At 38.6% G+C, this 21,226-nt stretch overlaps 1 protein-coding gene across 2 annotated transcripts in view; it reads left to right on the top strand.

The window, feature by feature from the left end:
* The window catches only part of FAF2 (Fas associated factor family member 2), a 78,687-nt gene that overhangs the window by 39,562 nt on the left and 17,899 nt on the right, over positions 1-21,226 (top strand). For both annotated transcript variants that reach the window (XM_049648636.1, XM_049648635.1), the window contains exons 2-3: positions 6,805-6,873; positions 19,472-19,606. In XM_049648636.1, the coding sequence (XP_049504593.1) occupies positions 6,805-6,873; positions 19,472-19,606 (204 nt within the window). The remainder of the gene's footprint in view (positions 1-6,804; positions 6,874-19,471; positions 19,607-21,226) is intronic.

The raw sequence follows: 21,226 nt of genomic DNA, 5'->3' as shown, positions 1-21,226 counted from the left end.
TCGTGACCTGGCTGAAGTCGGACGCTTAACCGACTGCGCCACCCAGGTGCCCCTAGACTTTCCTTGTTTTTGATGACCTTGAGAGTTTTCGGGAGTACTGGTCAGGTATTTTGTAGAATGTCCCTCGATTGGGATTTGCCTGATGTTTTTTTCATGATTAGGCTAGGGTTATGGATTTTTGGAAGGAAGAACACAAAGGTAAAATGCTTTTTTATTACATCTTATCAAGGATGCATACTGTCAACAGGATTTATCACCATTGACATTGACCTTGATCACCTGGTTGAGGTAGTGTCTGTTGGGTTTCCCCACTATAAAGTTAATGTTTTCCCGTTCTTTTCCATACCATACTCTTTGGAAAGATGTTACTGCACACAGCTCACACTTGAGTAGAGAATTATGTTCCACCTCCTTGAAGGGATAGTATCCACACAATTATTTGGAGTTGTTCTGCATAGGCTGTTTGTCTACTCTCCCCCATTTAGTTATTCAGTTATGTATTTATATGGACTCGTGGATATTTAATTTGTATTCAGGATTATAATCCATTACTACTTTATTTTGTTACTCAAATTGTATCGTCTTTGGCCACTGGGAGCCATTTGGGTTGATTCTTGTATCTCTTTATATACCCCCATCATTGTGGGGTTCTTTTGAGCACTTCCTTACTTTCTGGCACTATGAAATTCTCTGAGGTCATCCTATATATTTCCTGCCCCAGTCCTAAGATCATCTCTTTCTCTAAGGAGCCTGGTTCCTTTTTTTGGAGAATAGTATTAGCAACCAAACTCTGAGCATTATGTGTGCTTGCTACTTACTGGAATGTGTGTTGTTGCCTCTAGGCCCTCTCAGCTGATGGAACAGGGACATACATGTATATATACTCAGTTATCTGCTTCTCTCTGTAACCATTCTATATTAAGCTAAACATGAGTTGATTCAGATGTCTCCCAACTCTAATCCATTACATGGATCATTCTAGCCTTCTCCCCTTGGTTATCTGTAACTTCCCACCTCAACACAGAGAAAACTGTTTCCCCCCACCCCACATCTGTTTACTTAATTTTTCAGTTCCAGTATATGTATATAGATTTAGTGGCTTCAGAACTCATACCCCATGGCAAACAACTTTATCAGCTAGAGATTGCACTTACGTGCGGTTTCTTTTGCTTTTAGCCTTTCAGACCCCACTCATTTCCACAGTTAGGTCAGCAACTCTCCCCTTCACCCTCTTCAAAGAGGTTGTTTTATATATTTATAATACAATTAAATTCTTTTGTCACAGACTGTATTCCATCCTAGGATCTTCTGACCTTTTAAACGATTTTTTTAAGTTTACATGCATTAAGATTCACTCTGCCATAAAGTTCTCTGGGTTTTGACAAATGCATAATGTCATATATCCATTTGTCTCAGAGTTTTTGCATTTGTTGTCCTGCCTAGGATACTTTCCCCGCATATTTTTCCATGGCTGGGCCCTAATCTTTCATCAGCTTTCTGCCGAAATGTTTGCTCCTTGTAGAGGCCTTCCTTGAACACCTATTCCAAAGGAATCCCCTACCCTAAAATTTTGTTCATTTATTTGCTCTGTGTGTGTGGTTTGCTTTGGTAAGTCTGCCTCCAGTAGGATGTAAACTGAATGAGACCAAGTATTATATTTGTATCTGGATTTCTAGAATACTGGATTGGTGAACATCTGTGGCTAGATGAATAAATTACACCTGTCTTAGGTGTGTCTAGCATTGCTTAGTCCTAGTGCATGTTTCCAATACTCAACAGTAGTGATTGAAAGCAGGCTTGTTCACTTGGGTGTCCAGTTTACCCTGATTCACCACTTACAAAAGAGTTTTGCTTGTAAATTAGGTTAAGTGTTTCAGTATTGAAGATGTGCAGTTACTCTGTTCTCTCCTGCAATGTTTCTAACTCCTTTTTTAAAAAGTTAGTAAGTGGTGCACCTTGGTGGCTCAGTCTGTTAAGGGGCCAACTTTGGCTCATGTCATGATCTCATAGTTCCTGGGTTCAAGACCCGTGTCAGGCTCTGTGCTGACAGTGCGAAGCCTAGAGTGTGCTTCAGATTCTGTTTCTCTTTCTCTCTCTGCCCCTCCCCTCATTTGCTCTCTGTCTCTCTGTCTCTCAAAAATAAACATTAAAAAAATTTTTTTAAGTTAATAAATGACATAATATAGTCTCTGGTTCTACGTAGAATTGTGCAATACCGTGAATTTCCCAGTCTGGCTGTGCATTAGAATCAGCTCAGGAGCTTTAAAAAAAAAAAAAAAAAAAACTCCATCTCTGACTTATTTTCAGGAAGATTCTGCAAATTTGTGTTTTTAACAGCCAGCTTAACATGTAGTCAGAACGTTTGGGATTTTAAAGCCCCAGGGTTTTAAAAGTTGAGATCTGGTGAAAATGTCTAAAGGTTTCAGTTTATAGCAACAGTTATTAAAGCTTATACAAAAAGGGTCTGTTTAATTTATACTAACTTTTTCTATAACTTATAAAGTCCTTACTGTGTTGTGTGCTAAGTACAGGGGAGCATTATATATAGATGAATCACAGACAGTGCTCTCAAGGAGCCTGTATCCTCTGATAAGGCAATAGAATGAGTATAAATAATCATGGTAGAAAGTAGAAAATAATAGGTACATAAGAGAGAAAACAATTTTGGTTTTTAAAGATTGAGTGGCCATTACACCCTGAGAAGAAGGCAGAAGTAGACTCTAATTCTTAAAGAGAATAGGTACAGAAGAGGAGGGAACCCTGGACATCGCAGTCTTCTGCAGAAGGCTGTGAGGAAATTGGAAGTTAAGAAGGAGCCTATTATAAGCCAGAAGGCAGTAGCCAAATTGGTCAGAGGCCTAGAATGGTCAGGAACTAAAGTCCTTACTGTCAGAGCTGTCAAAGCCAGTGGTACTCAATAGAGCTTTTCAATTTCAGTTTTGAAATTTGCACAGTATTTTATTATTTTCTTAGTCTTAAATTATTTTTTAAATTTTTTTTGAGAGAGAGAGCACGTGAGTGGGGGAAAGGGACAGAGAGGAAGAGAGAATCCCAAGTAGGCTCCATGCTCAACCTCACATGAACTCAAATTGTGAGTTCATGACCTGAGCCAAAATCAAGACTTGGACCAAGCTTAACCACCTGAGCCACCCAGGTGCCCCATGGTACTTTAAACATTAAAAAAAATCAAAATTTGTTGTGGGACTTTTAAAAAGTAAACAATTTTGGGGTGCCTGGGTGGCTCAGTCGGTTGAGCATGCAACTTTGGCTCAAGTCATGACCTTGCAATTTGTGGATTCAAGCCCTGCATTAGGCTCTGTGCTGACAGCTCAGAGCCTGGAGCCTACTTCGGATTCTGTCTCCCTCTCTCTCTGCCCCTCCCTAGCTTGCATTCTGTCTCTCTCTCAAAAATAAATAAACTTTGAAAATTTTCAGGGGTGCCTCAGTCGGTTAAGCATGACTCTTTTTTTTTTTTTTTTTTTAAACGTTTATTTTTGAGAGAGAGAGAGCACAAGTAGGGGAGGAGCAGAGAGAGATGGAAACAGAATCTGAAGCAGGCTCCAGGCTCTGAGTTGTCAGCACAGAGCCCAGGGCGGGGCTCAAACCCCGGAACCAGGAGATCATGACCTAAGCCAAAGTCTGACGCTTAACCAAGTGAGCCACCCAGGAGCCCATGCTTTTGACTCTTGATTTCGGCTCAGGTCATGAACTCACAGTTTGAGTTCAAGCTCCCTCATCAGGCTCTGTGCTAACAGTGCAGAATCTACTTGGGATTCTCTTTACCTCTCTCTCTGCCCCTCCCCTGCTTGATCTGTTTCTCTCTCAAATAAAGAAACTTTAAAAAAATTTTTTTAATAAAAATAAATAATTGCATACCTAACTAATCCAGACTTCTAGGTGTTTGTTTGTTTGTTTGTTTGTTTTTAAGCTCTGGAAAGGGCAACCAGCCCAAACTAAGTCCTTCATGGTGCACATAAAGGGAGCTAAAATCTTTTAGAATTAAATCCTAAAGAGTTAAAATGTGTCTGGTCCATGGCTACAGGGTCAGAATCAATGTAAGAACCTTAGGCTCCTGATTCAGAAGTGCATGTTACCACATTTTTGTGAGATTGAGATCAATGTCTTTCTTCTGTTGCTTGCTGGTTGTTAGGAGAAATTTCTTGAGGATAGAAACTGTATCATCTCCATTATCATCTCCATATCTCTTGGACGTAGTAAATAACACACAGAATAGACAGTAACAATAGACATTTGTTACATGAGAGGATGGATGGATGGATTTGGCTTTTGTATTAGTCCTCAAAAAAAAGTCTAGGATTTAGCTTTGTGGAAATTCTGGTCATTAGATGTACATATGAACTGTTAGATTTATTAAGTATTGGACACCAAAAGGGAAACAGTTAGAAAATAATCTAGAAAGAGAGGCTGGGGCCACATTATAGGAGTACTTGAATGTTAAGCTAAAGATTTTGGAATGCATTATCCAATCAACTGAAAAGTTTTGAGCCAAGGAATGATACACATACATGCATGCACACACATATACATGATAGGAAGAATAGTTAGAAGGAGAGAGAAAAGTTATTTTGACAGTTGACTTGAAGTGTTGATTAAAGATGCTGGCTGTGGGAAGGGAAATGTAGTTACAGATGTATATAGAAAATGGCCAGAACTTTATTGCTGATGAAGCGTGGAATTCAAGGGAATAGAATACTCAAAAATGAAGCTGAGGTTCCAGATGTCACCTTTGCCTGTATATTTTGGAGGGTGATAGTGTCATTAAAATATGTAGTGGTTTTAAATGATGCATTTGAGGTACTGATGCCACATGTGGGTGAAAATGTTGAATAGGCTATTGGAAATGTGCTGCTAAACTTCAGAAGAGATGGCGGGCCCAGAAATTGTTTAGGAGTCATCTGAATAGAAAGGGTGGTTGAAGTCTAAGGATTAAATGACATTGCCAGGGCATCTGGGTGGCTCAGTCAGTTAAGTGTCCGACTTGATTTCAGCTCGGGTCCTGAGAGTTAGCCCCATGTTGGACTCCCCACTGAGCATGGATCCTAAAATATTCTCTCTCTCTCTCTCTCTCGCTCGCTCGCTCGCTCGCTCCCCCCCAACCTCCCTCCTTCCCTCCCTCCCTCCTTCCTTCCTTCTGCCCCCTCTCCCACTCACTCTCTCTTAAATATATACACACACACACACATATAAATATAAATATAAATATAAATATAAATATAAATATAAATATAAATATATATATAATATATATAATATATATATATGAGATTGCCAGGGAGGGAGGTATAGAGAGACAAAAACCAGGGACACATCCATAGGGAAATTCCATTTAAGTGGGGTAGAAGAGGAGCCAGAGAAGAAACAAAGTAAAACCTGAGAATAGTCCAAGGAGAAGAGGGTAGGGGAAATACTTTTCATAGGGAAACATGAGTAACAAACTTTTTTTATTAAAAAAAATTTTTTTTTATGTTTTTTATTTATTTTTGATGGAGAGAGAGAGCATGAGTGGGGGAGGAACAGAGAGAAAGGGAGACACAGAATTTGAAGCAGGCTCCAGGCTCTAAGCTCTCAGCACAGAGCCCAGTGCGGGGCTCGAACTCACGGACTGTGAGATCATGACCTGAGCCAAAGTCAGACGCCCAACTGACTGAGCCACCCAGGCACCCCAACAGACTTTTTTTAATAAAATGTTTTGGGGCACCTGGGTGGCTCAGTTAAGCGTCTGACTCTTGACCTCGGCTCAGGTCATGATCTCTCAGTTCACGGGATCAAGCCCTGCCTCGGACTCTGTGCTGACAATGTGGAGCCTGCTTGGGATTCTCTCTCTCCCTTTGTGCCCCTCCCCACTCATGTGTGCTCTCTCTCAATTTTTTTTTAATTAAAAGAAAATAGTTTACACACAGTTCATATTATAAGGTAGATTATATGACGGTTGGTAAAATGACATTTGGGGTGCCTGGGTGACTCAGTTAAGCATCCAACTTCCGCTCAGGTCATGATCTCACGGCTCATAAGTTCAAGCCCCACACGGGGCTCTGTGCTGACAGCTCAGAGCCTGGAGCCTACTTTGGTTTCTGTGTCTCCCTCTCTCTCTGTCCCTCCCCTGCTTGCACTCTGTCTCTGTCTCTCTCAAAAATAGTAAAAAATCTAAAAAAAGGGGATGATATTTTGCAGGAAACTTGCATTATTTTATTATTATGTATTATTAACAGAATTTTTGTTGAACATTAACAATATTCAACATATTTTTCTAGACCTAGTGGTTGAAGAAATCTTTATAATTTTTTTTTAACGTGTATTTTTGAGAGAGTGAGAATGAGCAGGGGAAAGGCAGAGAGAGGAGACACAGAATCTGAAGCAGACTCCAGGCTCTGAGCTGTCAGCACAGAGCCCCACATGAGACTCGAACCCATGAACCGTGAAATCATGACATGAACTGAAGTTGGGCGCCTAACCTACTGAACTACCCAGGTGCCCCAAAATCTTTAAGTTTTTAAACTTCAGTTTGAGAGGAGAAATTGATTTTAATCAATAATCATCTTAATTGAAAGCCTTGAAGTTTTAAAGGGTAAGAAACTGCACGATTTTGTTCTATGGCAGTAATACCTGCTGTAACAGACTGGATAAATTCTGAACAGTGAAGTTTTTACCATACTGGAGCATTTACCTTCAGTACTTTTCAGTGTAGTTTTCCTACAACATTCATAAGTATTTAGGGGTAAAAATATCTACATATTTACTGATGATTTTTCCCTAAGTAACTTTTTGGTTTTTCCTTCTTTTCAGGATCTGACTGGCATAGAATCTATGGATCAATGTCGCCATACCTTGGAACAGCATAACTGGAACATAGAGGTATAGTATGATTCATTCTGAGCCTATTTTTTTCCCCTAGTTTGATAGTGAACCAAAGACATGTATTTTTCCCAACAGAAATCCTTTCTTTTCATAGAAAAATTTTTTAAATTTACAACTCTTTAATCTTAAAAAGATTTGTGGGGAAGATAAAAATTATGATCAAAGCTTTATTATAAAATTTTATAAAAGATGGTGACCAGATCCTTCTGCGTAGTGTCCCTCCCTCTTATTTTTTTCTCAGTGGCTTTTTGGAAAAAGTTGGTTTTTATATATTTGGTTTGTAACCAGATACCTTAATGTGAACTTTCTTATTACATATTTCGTAGTGTTTTTTTTGGATTTTCTAGGTAGTTGTATCATCTGCAATTCAATGATTTTTTTCAGTATATAGATCTTTTGTTACTTTTACTTGATCATTGAATTGCTAGAACGTCCTAACAATGTCAATTAATAATGGTAATAGCAAACATCTTGTCCACCCTATAATGCCTCTGATGTTTTATTATTGAGTGTGATGTTAGTTGTTGTTTGGAGACAAATCACTAGAATTTAAGCTCCATGCAAGTAGAAATATATATATATTTGGTTTTGTTAACTGCTGTCTTCCTAAGAGCATCTAAAACTGATCCCAGCACATCGTAGACTCTCAATAAATATCTGCTGATTGTCTTCCAACCTTAGTATATTCATATGATCTCTGGTGAGATTACTGTGTTTTAATTATAGTATGTTATTTGAATTGGGTGCTAGATTTCTGAAAATGTATTCCTAAGTTATATTTAGTTATTCAACAAACTTTTAAGCTCTGGAATTATACCAGAGAACAAGACTAATAGCCTACTCCCATGAAATTCTAGATATCATGAAATTCTAGATAATTTCAATTTGTAATAAATGCTGTGAATAAGATGAGTGTACGAAATGTAACAGGATCTGGGAAGTTATTTTAAATAAGGTGGTGAAGGGGCACCTGGGTAGCTCAGTTGGTTGAGTCCCCGACTTTGGCTCAGGTCATGATCTTACGGTTCGTTAATTCAGGCTCCACATTAGGCTTTCTGCTGTCAGTGCAGAGTCTGCTTTAGATCCTCTGTCCTTTCTCTGCCCTTACCCTGATTGCTCTCTCTCTCTCTCAAAAATAAATAAACATTTAAAAAATAAATAGGATGGTAAAGAAAGGCATTTCTGAGGAGGTTGTATTTGAGCTGACACCCAAATAATGAAAAGGGATGATGAATGTGAAAATCTTGGGGGGATTTTCTGCATTTCAGGCAGAGGAAATGATGATCTGTATGATAATTTTGTGCTATCTCCTTGTTAGATTTTTATTTCAAGCATAAGTGGCTTTATTAGATCACGGGCTTGATAAAATGAATTGAGAAGGGTATATATATAGCGCAGATTTGAAAGAAAGCACTTGAAACTTTGTTTCTGCCAGTTCTCTGTTAACTTTTTCATGTTTTCCCCATCATTCACAATTTCTTTGTTACATCTTTTTATTTATTTTTTTAAGTTTCCTTATCTATTTTTGAGAGAGTGAGCGGGGAAGGGGCAGAGTGAGAGGGAGAGAATCTTGATGCTGTCAGTGTGAAGCCTGACTTGGGACTTGATCCCATGAACTGTGAGATCATTACCTGAGCCAAAATCAAGAGTTGAATATTTAACCAACTGAGCCATCCAGGCACCTCTTAGCTACATTACATGCTTGTTGATGAGCTTTCCTAGGAGATGCTTTTTTCTTAGATATTTCCAAGGTTTTTAGCATAGGCTATACAAAGTAGCATGTTTTCTACTCTCTTTTGTATCTGTTCTATTATCCTCTCATTGTTTTTATTATATTTTCTTTTTTAAAAATGAGACTTGCTGGAGACTGGTTTATTTTAATGTGTTTGGTTTATAAAAAGCTCTTGTATTTATCAGTTATTATTTTCTTCTTTCTTATTTTTTAAGAAAAATCTGTTCACCCTTTTGTAGATTCATATTCTTTTTCTTAGCATTTGATTTTTATAGCTTGGTTAATTTATTTGTATTCTTCCTTGCATTGAAGGCTGTGAATTTTCAGAAGAAAATACATTTTTAAAGTTTTGATTTTCTTCTTTGACCCAAGGGTTATTTAGGAACATATTTGGAGTTTGTAGTAGCTTGTTCTTTTGTTTTTTGTTTACCTTTTCATATCAGTGTTTCATTTTATTTCATATAGGTATTTATTGAGGTCCTTACAGCTTTTTTTTAATTTAAAAAAAGTGTTTTTTTTTAACGTTTATTTTTTGAGAGACACAGAGAGACAGAGCATGAGCAGGAAAGGGGCAGAGAGAGAGAGCGACACAGAATCCAAAGCAGGCTCCAGGCTCCAGGCTCCGAGCTGTCAGCACAGAGTCCAACACGGAGCTCAAACTCAAGAACCGCAAGATCATGACCTGAGCCAAAGTCGGACGCTCAACCGACTGAGCCACCCAGGCGCCCCGAGGTCCTTACAGCTTAATAATGTTCCATTAACATTATGAAACATATTTTTTAATTAAATGTTTTAAACTTAGAGAAAATACAGAGATAAGGGAAACAACCATGTACCTTCTATCCAGCTCCTGAAAGCCAGACATTTTGCATTACTTGTTTAAAATTTCTTTGAAACAAATATGGATAAACTTAAACCCCGTGTAAGTTGCTTACATGTCATCCCTGTCCAACCCCCTACCTTTCTATTCCTTGTTTCTGAGAAGTAACCACTGTTGACAACTAGATGTTTATCAAGGAATGTGGGGTTTTTATTGGATAAAGGTTCGTGTCTGTATTCAGTCAAGCTTATTACATGTATAATTAAAATTTGCTATTTCTTTTCTGTTTACTTAATGAGACTACTGGCCATGATGAACTTGAATGTGGTTTCATAGATTTCTTTATTTCTTACTGATGATGTTTTTTTTCTAATTATAAAAATAATACATGTCTTCCCAGAATTTGAAACACAAGAGTTGATAAAATTGAAAATGAAAATTCTTGGTAATCACACTTAAGATAACCACGTCTGATGTTTTAATGTATGTCCTTCCGGACCTTCTTATATGTGCTGGAAATATATGTGTATGCTTTTCCAGTGTTAAAAACAAATATATCAAAGAAATACTTATTTTTTGTACATGCTGTGAAAGGGCAGTCCATGGTGCAGATAAAAAGCATGAATACATTTTATGTCTATTTTCGGGGAAATACTTCCTTACTCTTGTATAGTTTGACTACTTTATTTGACACAGAAAGACAAGTGGCTGTTAGAGCTTTTTTATAATATCTTTTAATATCAGATGATGCTTTTTGTTTTAAATTCTACTTTGATATATTAATACTGTTGCCCCTGCTTTTCTTTATTTTTTTTTTAATGTTTATTTATTTATTTGGGGGAATAGGGGAAGCAGAGAGAGAGGGAGACAGAGGATCTTAAGTAGTCTGCACTGACAGCGAAGAGCCTGACCTGGGGCTTGAACCCACGAACCATGAGATTATGACCTGAGCCAAAACCAAGAGTTGGATGCTCAACCAACTGAGCCACCCAGGCACCCCACTGCTTTTCTTTATCGATTTTCAGTTACCTGGTATAATGTCAACCATCCTTTAATAGGAAACAACTTATCAAAATATTAGAAGCTTTTTGCAAAAATAACTGCACGTGTGCATACCCACACAAAGAATTCCAAAAAACGTAAAGAATTAAAGCTGTACATAAATAAATAAATAAATAAATAAATAAAAAAGGAAGTAAGTGTTCTCCCTTAATTCCACCACTTCTTAGATAGCTGGTTAAGTTTTAGTGTATAGCCTTTCAGACTTCCTAAGTTTTTTTTAATGTTTTTATATACTGGAGAGAGAGCGCACACGTGTGCACGCAAGTTGGCGAAGGGCAGAAAAAGATAGGGAGAGACAGGATCTGAAGCAGCTCCAGGCTCTGAGCTGTCAGCACAGATTCTGATGTGGGGCTCGAACCGACAAACCGTGAGATCATGACCTAAGCCAAAGTCATACACTTAACTGACTGAACCACCCAATGCCCCACCTTTCAGACTTTTTATATGCATTTAGATGACTACATAAATTGAAGTATAATCTTCTTGTTACACAGGTGGGATTATGCCACCTTTACAGCTTTTTTCACTTAAATCTGTTTCGGTAACTCATAAAAATAATACATGAACTATATTAAAATAATTCTAGTTTTAAAAAGTTTAAAGCCTAAGATGAAATATGAAAAAAAAATCCCATTCGGATCACTTTCCTACTGCAATCTTTTAGTCCTAAATCTCCAACATAGTGATATTAACAGTTTTTTGTTTCCACATACTTTTATGCCTGTCTAAAACTCTATATTTTCCCCGAAATAAACCAGAGGTTCTCAGACTTTGTGGTGTCACTCTTTATACTTAAGAATTATTGGGAACCTGGGGGTGCCTGGGTGGCTCAGTTGGTTAGACATCCAACTTCGGCTCAGGTCAGGATCTCGCGGTTAATGGGTTCGAGCCCTGCATTGGGCTCTGTGCTGACAGCTCAGAGGCTGGAGCCTTCTTTTTTTTTTTTTTTTTTATTTATTTTTTTTGGGACAGAGAGAGACAGAGCATGAACGGGGGAGGGGCAGAGAGAGAGGGAGACACAGAATCGGAAACAGGCTCCAGGCTCCAAGCCATCAGCCCAGAGCCCGACGCGGGGCTCGAACTCACGGACCGCGAGATCGTGACCTGGCTGAAGTCGGACGCTTAACCGACTGCGCCACCCAGGCGCCCCAGCTGGAGCCTTCTTTAGACTCTGTGTCTTCCTCTCTCTCTGCCCCTCCCCCGCTCATGGTCTCTCTGACTTTCAAAAATAAATAAACATGAAAAAAAAAAAAGAATTATTGGGAATCAGGACACCTAGATGGCTCAGTCAGTCAAGTGTCTGACTTGGGCTCAGGTCATGATCTCATAGTGAGTTTGAGCCCCACATCAGGCTCTCTGCTGTCAGCACAGAGCCCATCTCCATCCTCTGTTCTCCCTCTGTGCCCCACCCCCATTTGTGCACGTGCTCTCTCTGTGACTCTCTCTTTCAAAATAAGTAAACTTAAAAAAAAAAAAGAATTATTGGGAACCTCTATAGAGCTTCTTTTTATATATGGGTTATATCAGTTGATATATTAACATATTACAAATTAAAACAAATTTTTTAGTTCAACTTAAAAATAATAAACTCATTACATGTTAACATAAATTTTTCAAATCTCTTTAATGTTTGGCTTAATAGAGAAAAAAACTGTGACGCCTGGGTGGCTCAGTCAGTTGAGCGTCCAACTTTGGCTCAGGTCATGATCTCATGGTCTGTGGGTTTGAGTTCTGTGCTGACAGCTCAGATCCTGGAGCCTGCTTCAGATTCTGTGTGTCCCTCTCTCTCTGCCCCTCCCCCACTTGCACTCTGTCTCAAAAATAAACAAACATTAAAAATAAGTAAAAAATAAAGAGAAAAAAACTAGATTTTCTTATCTGCTTCTGCCTCTGATCTCTTGTGATATATAATTTTATTTTTAAATTAAAAAAATTTTTTTTAAGTTTATTTATTTTGAGAGAGAGGGAGAGAAAATTCTAAGCAGGCTCCATGCTGTCAAGGGGAGCCTGTTATGGGCTCAAACTCATGAACCATCATGATCTGAACTAAAATCAAGAGTGGACCGCTTAACCAGTTGAGCCACCCAAGGCACTCCGTGATGCGTAGTTTTGAAGTATATGAGGAACATCCAGTTTCATGCAAGATATAGTTAGAAATGGGAAGAGTATTTCAATAGCCTTTTCAGATAACCATGGATGTTCTTTGATAGTGTGATAAGTTTCTTAAAGGTTAGTTGTAATATGGAATTTGAAACCATACCAAGGAACTTTTCATTCTCTTACATTGAAATCTATTGATCTGTCTTGCACTTTTTTTTTTTTTAAGTTTCTTACTGTCTTTTTTTTTTTTTTTTTTAAAGTTTATTTTTAGAGAGAACACACATGCACGCACCTGTGCAAGCAGGGAAGGGGCAGAGAGAGAGAGAGGGAGTAAGAGTATCCCAAGCAGGCTCCACACCGTCAGTGCAGAGCCCAATGTGTGGGGCTCGTTGTTGCTTACATTTCATCCCTATCCAACCCCCCACCTCCTTTCTATTCCTTCTTTCTGAGAAGTAACCACTGTTGACAGCTAGGTGTTTATCAAGAAATGTGGCTCACCAAATGTGAGATTATGACCTGAGCTGAAGTCAAGAGTCAGATGCTTAACTGGCTGAGCCATCCAGGCCACGCTATGAATGGTCTTTCTAATGTAGTTAGTAGACCCTTTCACACACAATTTTCTGAGAGGCATCACTTTTCTTCAGTTCTTTTTTTGAGGTCTAGTCTTAATTTTTATTTGTTTTAATTAAAAATGTTTTTTCTTGGTGCACCTGGATGGCTGCTTGGGATTCTCTGTCTCCCTCTCTCTCTCTGCTTCTCTCATCCTCTCTCTCTCTCTCAATAAACTTAAAAAAATGTTTTTTATTGAGGTATAATTGACATGTAACGTTATTAGTTTCAGTTGCACAACATAATGATTATTTTTATATATTGCAAAATAATCACCACAGTAAGTCTGGTTACTATCTGTCAACATACATAGTTACAGACTTTATTCTTGTGATGAAAACTTTTAAGATCTAGTCCGTTCATTACCTCCCCTGGCATCCTTGAAGCCCCCTGGCTACTCTAGCCCCTCTTTGGCTTTGTGCCTTGAGCCTGACTTGGAGAGAATATTTGGGGATAGGTGGGCTTCAGGATGCTGGATCCAGTCATCTTTTTCTTTCTTTCTTTTTTTTTTTTTTTTAATGTTATTTATTTTTGAGATAGAGACAGAGCATGAGCAGGGGAGGGGCAGAGAGTGAGGGAGACACATAATCTGAAGCAGGCTCCAGGCTCTGAGCTGTCAGCACATAGCCCGATGCGGGGCTTGAACTCACAGACTCTGAGATCATGACCTGAGCTGAAGTCGGACGCTTAACCGACTGAGCCACCCAGGCACCCCAGTCATCTTTTTCTTAAGTTATACGTTTAGTCCTTTCACATGTTGAACTTCCCCCATATCTGTTTCCCAAAAATAAAATGTTCCTTAAAGACCATCATGAGTCAGAAATGGAACTGGCGGCAGCAGCTATCAGATGAGCTATCTCATGTCGGCCACCTGCTTTCTTCTCCCATTACTTCTCTATTGTTGTCTTCTCTAGAAAGCCAAACCATGAGCACCAGTTTACGCATCTAGCAAGGTAGTGCTGGTGGTTGACACGAGGCTCTCAGTTCCTTGGCATGTGAAATGCTCCATAGGACTGCTTGAGTATCCTCCCACCATGGCAGTTGACTTCGCGGTTAACTTGACTCATATCAGTGTTAAGACTACATCTGGTCTCTCCTTTGCTGTCCTGGGCCTCGTGCTTTCTTTGTCACTCCCCTCCCACAAGGTCCTGCTGAAAAGTGGTTGATGTGTCTTGCACTTTGTGAGGATTTTTGACTGTAGCTTGATTTCATTACTTCAAGCATTCATTATTTGGAAAATATTGTTCACTGAATTAATACAGATCTTCCAAATGTTGTTGCATTTTACCATATACATAATTTCATGTGTTAAAAGCACCACCAAACTCATCAGAAAAGCTTTTAAGAGGTATTAGGAAATTGGCAGGTTTACAGTGGCAGATATAAGTTTGCAAATTCTAATTTATAATTGACAATAATTGCTGTTAGTTGTGGGTTTTAAATTAACAGCTTTATTATTGATATGTAATTCACATACCAAACAGTTCACCCATTTCAAATGTGAAATTCAGTAGTTTTTAGTATATTCACATTGTTGAGCATCCATTACCCCCATCAGTTTTAAAATATTTTCCCAAAAATGTTTTAAAATATTGAGAACCCCCCCCACCCCCGCAAAATAACCCATGCCCTTTAGCTATTACCCTGCTGCTTCTATCCTTCCCTGCCCCTAAGCAACTACTAATCTACTTTCCATTTATAGATTTCCCATACTGCCATATGAATGGAATCATAGTATGTGGTCTTTTGTGACTGGCTTCTTTTACTTAAGATAATATTGTCAAGATTCATCCATGTTGTAGCATGTATCCGTACTGCATGCCTTTTTTTGTGTTGTGGTAAAATGTACATAACATAAAAGTTTGCCATTTTTTTTAAGTTTATTGTTTAATTTATATCCAAGTTGGTTAGCATATAGTGCAACAGTGATTTCAGGAGTAGATTCCTTAATGCCCCTTACCCATCCCCTCCTCCCACAATCCCTCCAGCAACCCTCTGCTTGTTTTCTATATTTAAGAGTCTCTTATGTTTTGTCCTCCTCCCTGTTTTTATATTCTTTTTGCTTCCCTTATGTTCATCTGTTTTGTATCTAAAAGTCCTCATATGAGTGAAGTCCTATGATGTTTGTCTTTTCTGACTAATTTCCCTTAGCATAATACCCTCCATTTCCATCCACGTAGTTGCAAATGGCAAGATTTCATTCTTTTTGATTGCCGTGTATACTCCATACACACACACACCACATCTTTATCTATTCATCTATTGATGGACATTTGGGCGCTTTCCATACTTTGGCTATTGTTGATAGCACTGCTATAAACATTGGGGTGTATGTGCCTCTTCAAAACAGTGCACCTATATCTCGTGGGTAAATACCCAGTAGTGCAGTCGCTGGGTCATAGGGTAGTTCTATTTTTAAGTTTTTGAGGAACCCCCATACTGTTTTCCAGAGTGGCTGCACCAGTTTGCATTCCTACCAGCAGTTGCAAAGAGATCCTCTTTCTCCGCACCCTCGCCAACATCTGTTTGTTGCCTGAGTTGTTAATGTGAGCCATTCTGACAGATGTGAGGTGGTATCTCATTGTGGTTTTGATTTGTATTTCCCTGATGATGAGTGATGTTGAGCATCATTTCATGTGTCAGTTGGCCATCTGGATGTCTTCTTTGGAGAAGTGTCTCTTCATTTCTTTGGCCAGTTTCTTCACTGGATTATTTGGTTTTTTGGGTGTTGAGTTTGAGAAGTTCTTTACAGATTTTGGATACTAACCCTTTATCTGGCAGGTCATTTGCAAATATCTTTTCCCATTCTGTCAATTGCCTTTTAGTTTTGCTGATTGTTTTCTTTGCTGTGCAGACGCTTTTTATTTTGTTAAGGTCCCAATAGTTCATTTTTGCGTTTGTTTCCCTTGCCTCTGGAGAGGTGTTGAGTAAGAAGTTCTTGCAGCCCAGGTCAAAGAAGTTTTTGCCTGCTTTCTCCTCTAGGGTTTTCATGGCTTCCTATCTTACATTTAGAGCTTTTATCCATTTTGAGTTTATTTTTGTGTATGGTGTAAGAAAGTAGTCTAGGTTCATTTTTCTGCATGTTGCTGTCCAGTTTTCCCAGCACCACTTGCTGAAGAGACTGTCTTTCTTCCATTGGATATTCCTTCCTGGTTTGTCAAAGATTAGTTGGCCATACGTTTGTGGATCTATTTCTGTGTTCTGTATTGTGTTCCGTTGATCTGAGTGTCTGTTTTTGTGCCAGTACCATACTGTCTTGATGATTACAGCTTTGTAATACATCTTGAAGTGAGACATTGTGATGCATCCAGCTTCGGTTTTCATTTTCAAGCTTGCTTTGCCTATTCAGGGTTTTTCTGGATCCATACAAATTTTAGAATTGTTTCAGTTCTTTGAAGAATGCTGGTGTTATTTTGATAGGGATTGCAAAAGTTTACCATTTTAATCATTTTAAGATTACGATTTTGTTGCATTAAGTACATTATTGTGCAGCCATTACCACTATCTGTTTTCAGAATTTTTTCATCTTCCCAAATTGAAACTTTGTACCCATTAAACGATTATTTCCCATTATCCCCTTTCCCTGCCTCTGGTAACCACAATTCCACATTTTATCTTTATAAAATTTGACTATTTTAGATACCTGATGTAAGAGGCATCAGACAGTATTTGTCCTTTTGTGTCTGGCTTATTTTACTTAGCATTATGTTTTCAAGATTTATCCACGTCATGGTGTATATCAGTACTTCATTCCTTTTTATTGTCAAATCATATTCCTTTGTATGAATATACCACAGTATCTTCATTCATTAGTTGATAAACGCTTGGACTGTTCCCACTTTATTATCAGTAATGTTGCAGGGAACGTTAGTGTACAAGTTTTTGTGGAGTTGTATGTTTTCATTTCTCTTGGGTGTATAGCTAGGAGTAGAATTGCTGGCTCCTATGACAACTCTATGTTTAACCTTTTGAAGAACTGCCAGACTCTTTCCAAAGAGGCTACACTATTTTACATTCCAGTAGTAGTGGCTAAGGGGTCCAATTTCTCCACATGTCACCAACATTTGCTAATATCTGTCTTTTAAAATTTTATTTTTTTAATGTTTTTATTTATTTTTGAAGGAGGGAGAGAGAGAGACAGAGCATGAGTGGGGGAGGAACAGAGAGAGGGAGACACAGAATTCGAAGCAGGCTCCAGGCTCCGAGCTGTCAGCACAGAGCCCATTGCGGGGCTTGAACTCACGAACTGTGAGATCACGACCTGAGCCAAAGTCGGACGCTTATTGACTGAGCCATCCAGGCACCCCAATATCTGTCTTTCATATGATAGCCTTTTAGTGGGTGTGAAGTAGTATCTTGTGGTTTTGGTTTGCATTTTTCTAATGGCTAATGATGATAGAGCATCTTTTCACGCGTTTGTTGGTTGTTTGTAAATCATCTTTGGAGAGCATCTATTCAAGTCCTTTGCCCATTTTTAAATTGGGTTATTGTCTTTTTGATGATGAGTTGTAAGGGTTCTTAATATATTCTAGATGCTACACTCTTATCAGATATATGATTTGTAAATCTTTTCTCCTATTCTGTGGGTTGCCTTTTGACTCTTTTGATAGTGTCCTTTGATGCACAAAAGTTTTCAGTTTTTTTGTTGTTTTGTTTTTAAAGTAAGCTCCATGCCCAATGTGGAGCTTGAACTCCCAGCCCTGAGTTCAAGAGTCAACATGCTTTTCCAACTGAGCCAGCCAGGTGCCCCAAACGTTTTCAGTTTTGATGGAAGTCCCAGTTTATCTAATGTTTTTCTTTTGTTTGTGCTTTTACCATCATATCTAAGGAACAATTGCCTAATCCAGGGTCATGAAGATTTTCACCTATGTCTTCTTTTAAGAATTTTATAATTTCAGCTCTTACATTTACGTCTTTGATGTGTTTTGAGTTAATTTGTGTATATAATATGATTTAAGGGTTCAAGTTCATTCTTTTGCATGTTAGCATCCAGTTGTCCCAGCATCATTTGTTGATAGACTGTTCTTTCCACATCGAATTGTGCCTTTATACTTGAAAATATGAAAACTTAGAGAACTGCCTGGCGTTAGCCACACTGCAAAATTTAAAGCCAACTATCACGGTGAGAGAACACTCAAGTCCTCACTTCTTACAGCAACTGTAGTTTCCCAAAACCACTCTCAGGTTTGATAATTCACTAGAAGAGTTAACTAAAAGCTGTTATACTCATGGTTACGATTTATTGTAGGGAAAGGGTATAGATTAAAATCAGCTAAAGGAAGAGATCTATAAGGCAGAATGTTGAGTTCTAAGCACAAAGCTTCAGTATTCCTCTTTCATGCAGTCAGAATGCATTATCCTTCTGGCAAAGATTTGTGACATTATGCATGAAGTATTGCCAGTCAGGGAAGCTTACCTCAGCTTCAGTGTCGAGTTTTCATTGGGTCTTATTTACACAGTATAATTGTTTTTGATTGATTACCTATGATTGAACTCAGTCTCCAGGTCAACTGATACTGCATTACCCACAGTCCCCACCCTAAACCCCATGGTTGATCTTTCTGGGGTGGCAGTCTACCCTATCAGGTATAGATTATCTCCCAGAATCCAGAGCCAAATACCAGATCTTTTTTTGGACACAGTGAAGTTTTTTACTACACTGGGACAAGTATCCATTTTCTGGGGCAGAGTTAATAAGAGAATAAGGCGTTTACTGAATATCCTCTGTCAGGATTATATTAGGATCTTTATGTATGTACATCTTACTAAATTTTCAAATTAACCCTGAGAAATACTGTTTCTCCTTTTTGCATATGAGGAAACTGAGGCTCATAAGCCAGGCGACTATTGTGAGTGGTGGAGCTAAGATTCACACCTAAGTTTCTGTTCCAAAGCCAAGCCCTCCACCAAACACTGCTCATCAGAGTTGCTCCATCAGACCGCTCTAGGGGCACTTCCTACATTGTATTCTCTGTGGATGGCTTTCCTTCACACAGTGAAGCACCTTGGATCCCAGCCACTCTAAATAATACATACCATCTGAATAAAAGCAGTTGTGTTTACTGCACAAATGGAGCTTTCAGATAAATTTCTTGGACTCCTCTACTGTGAATTCTGGAGCCATCACCACACATTGCCTCCCAGCAAAGCAAGTTAAAGGTCTATGAAGATATACTCATCATATAACCTGTTTTGAAGTACCAAGCAATGGTGTTACTTTTAGGTTGATTTGAGCAACACTGAAACTCTTGCTGCTCTTTTTTTCTTCTCAGGCTGCTGTACAGGACCGATTGAATGAACAAGAGGGTGTACCAAGTGTTTTCAACCCACCTCCATCCCGACCCTTGCAAGTTAATACAGCTGACCACAGGATCTACAGCTATGTTGTCTCAAGACCACAACCAAGGGCAAGTTATTTTATAGCTGGAATTTCCCCCTTGTTTGTTTCATAAGTCCATTCACTAGGTTATGTTGATCTCTGTATGATAGGAGCAAAGGAAATATTCAGAATGTAAACCTATTAGGTTGATCTGGCTTCTTGGTAGATATGTTGGGTTTATCATCTTCACTTGATTCTTCAATGAATTGATACAGTAACTATCTTTTTTTTTTTTTTTTAATTTTATTTTTGGCTCTTTGTTAGTTATTTGAAGTTTGTGCACCTTATTTGAGTACACAATTTTATTTACATGTCTGAAAATGTTGGCTGCATGTTCAATAGATTTATCACTTTTTTAAAAAATATTTTTTAAGTAATCTCTACACCTTGCGTGGGGCTCGAACTCACAACCATGAGATCAAGAGTTGTATGCTCTACCACCTGAGCCAGGCACCCTTAAATCTTTCCATTTTAAGTTAAAATGTTTACTGGATTCTTTGTTGCTTCATTTTACTTAATTGTAAGCTACTTCTAGGGAAGTTACTTGGAATCTTTGTGGGAGCCTTAGCCGTATCTTTAAAATTCATCTTGAAGGGCTAGTAGCAGGGAGGTGATAAGTGGTTCATTTAAGAATGCTCCGGTGTACCAGGTATTTTGCTGTTGGGGATCCAGATATGAATAAGAGCCAGTCCTCCCCCTTCAAATTGTTCTCATAGTCTAATTAGGAAAGTCAGATATGTATAGTGATGATGAACTCTAGAGAACTTTTTAGAGTTTCTCTTTCTTACTCTTGGAAGTACACTCAAACTCTTACACTTGGATTTAGAATTCCAAGAAAGCACTCACTTTAACTTTGCAGCAGTTAGAATTTACTCCGTTATCACACTTTAAGACTTTGTTTTTAAGCAGTCTCCACACTGACCATTGGGCTCAAACCCAGAACCCTGAGATCAAGAGTCACACACTCTACTGACTGAGCCAACCAGGCGCCCCTTCATACTTTTTTTGTGGAATACTTGACAACATTTTAAAAATGGAGTTTCTAAGTAGTTGCTTTGGGGTATTCTGAAGTGGAAGAAAACAAGTTCCTAGAGCAGTTACATGACTCAAGAAATTCTGTATATGTCTAATGTTTCTGCCATTATTTTGGGACTCTTATGTCAGCCATGGGGCTCCAGAGCTCCCTGGCCATAGACACAGGGAAAGTCTCAGGTTAACACAATGTGACATATAAGAAATGTTTTGTAAATGATAGAGCCCCTACATAGTTAATAATAACATGGGGCGCCTGGGTGGCGTAGTCGGTTAAGCATCCGACTTCAGCCAGGTCACGATCTCGCGGTGCGTGAGTTCGAGCCCCGCGTCAGGCTCTGGGCTGATGGCTTGGAGCCTGGAGCCTGTTTCCGATTCTGTGTCTCCCTCTCTCTCTGCCCCTCCCCCGTTCATGCTCTGTCTCTCTCTGTCCCAAAAATAAATTAAAAAAAAAAAAAAAAAAAAGTTGAAAAAAAAATAATAACAGCAATAATCAACATTGCTAAAATTATAATTAGTATTATTACTAAGATTAATGGCCATATGGAGGCTTATAATTGTGGTTTATGTAATTATTTCTCATTTATATACAAATGTCCAAAGTAGTAATTGTGGT

The sequence above is a fragment of the Panthera uncia genome (genome assembly GCF_023721935.1).
Source record: "Panthera uncia isolate 11264 chromosome A1 unlocalized genomic scaffold, Puncia_PCG_1.0 HiC_scaffold_17, whole genome shotgun sequence".
NCBI lineage: Eukaryota > Metazoa > Chordata > Mammalia > Carnivora > Felidae > Panthera > Panthera uncia.
The sequence above is the reverse complement of the archived record's forward strand: the minus strand, read 5'-3'. Positions and strand labels throughout refer to the sequence as shown.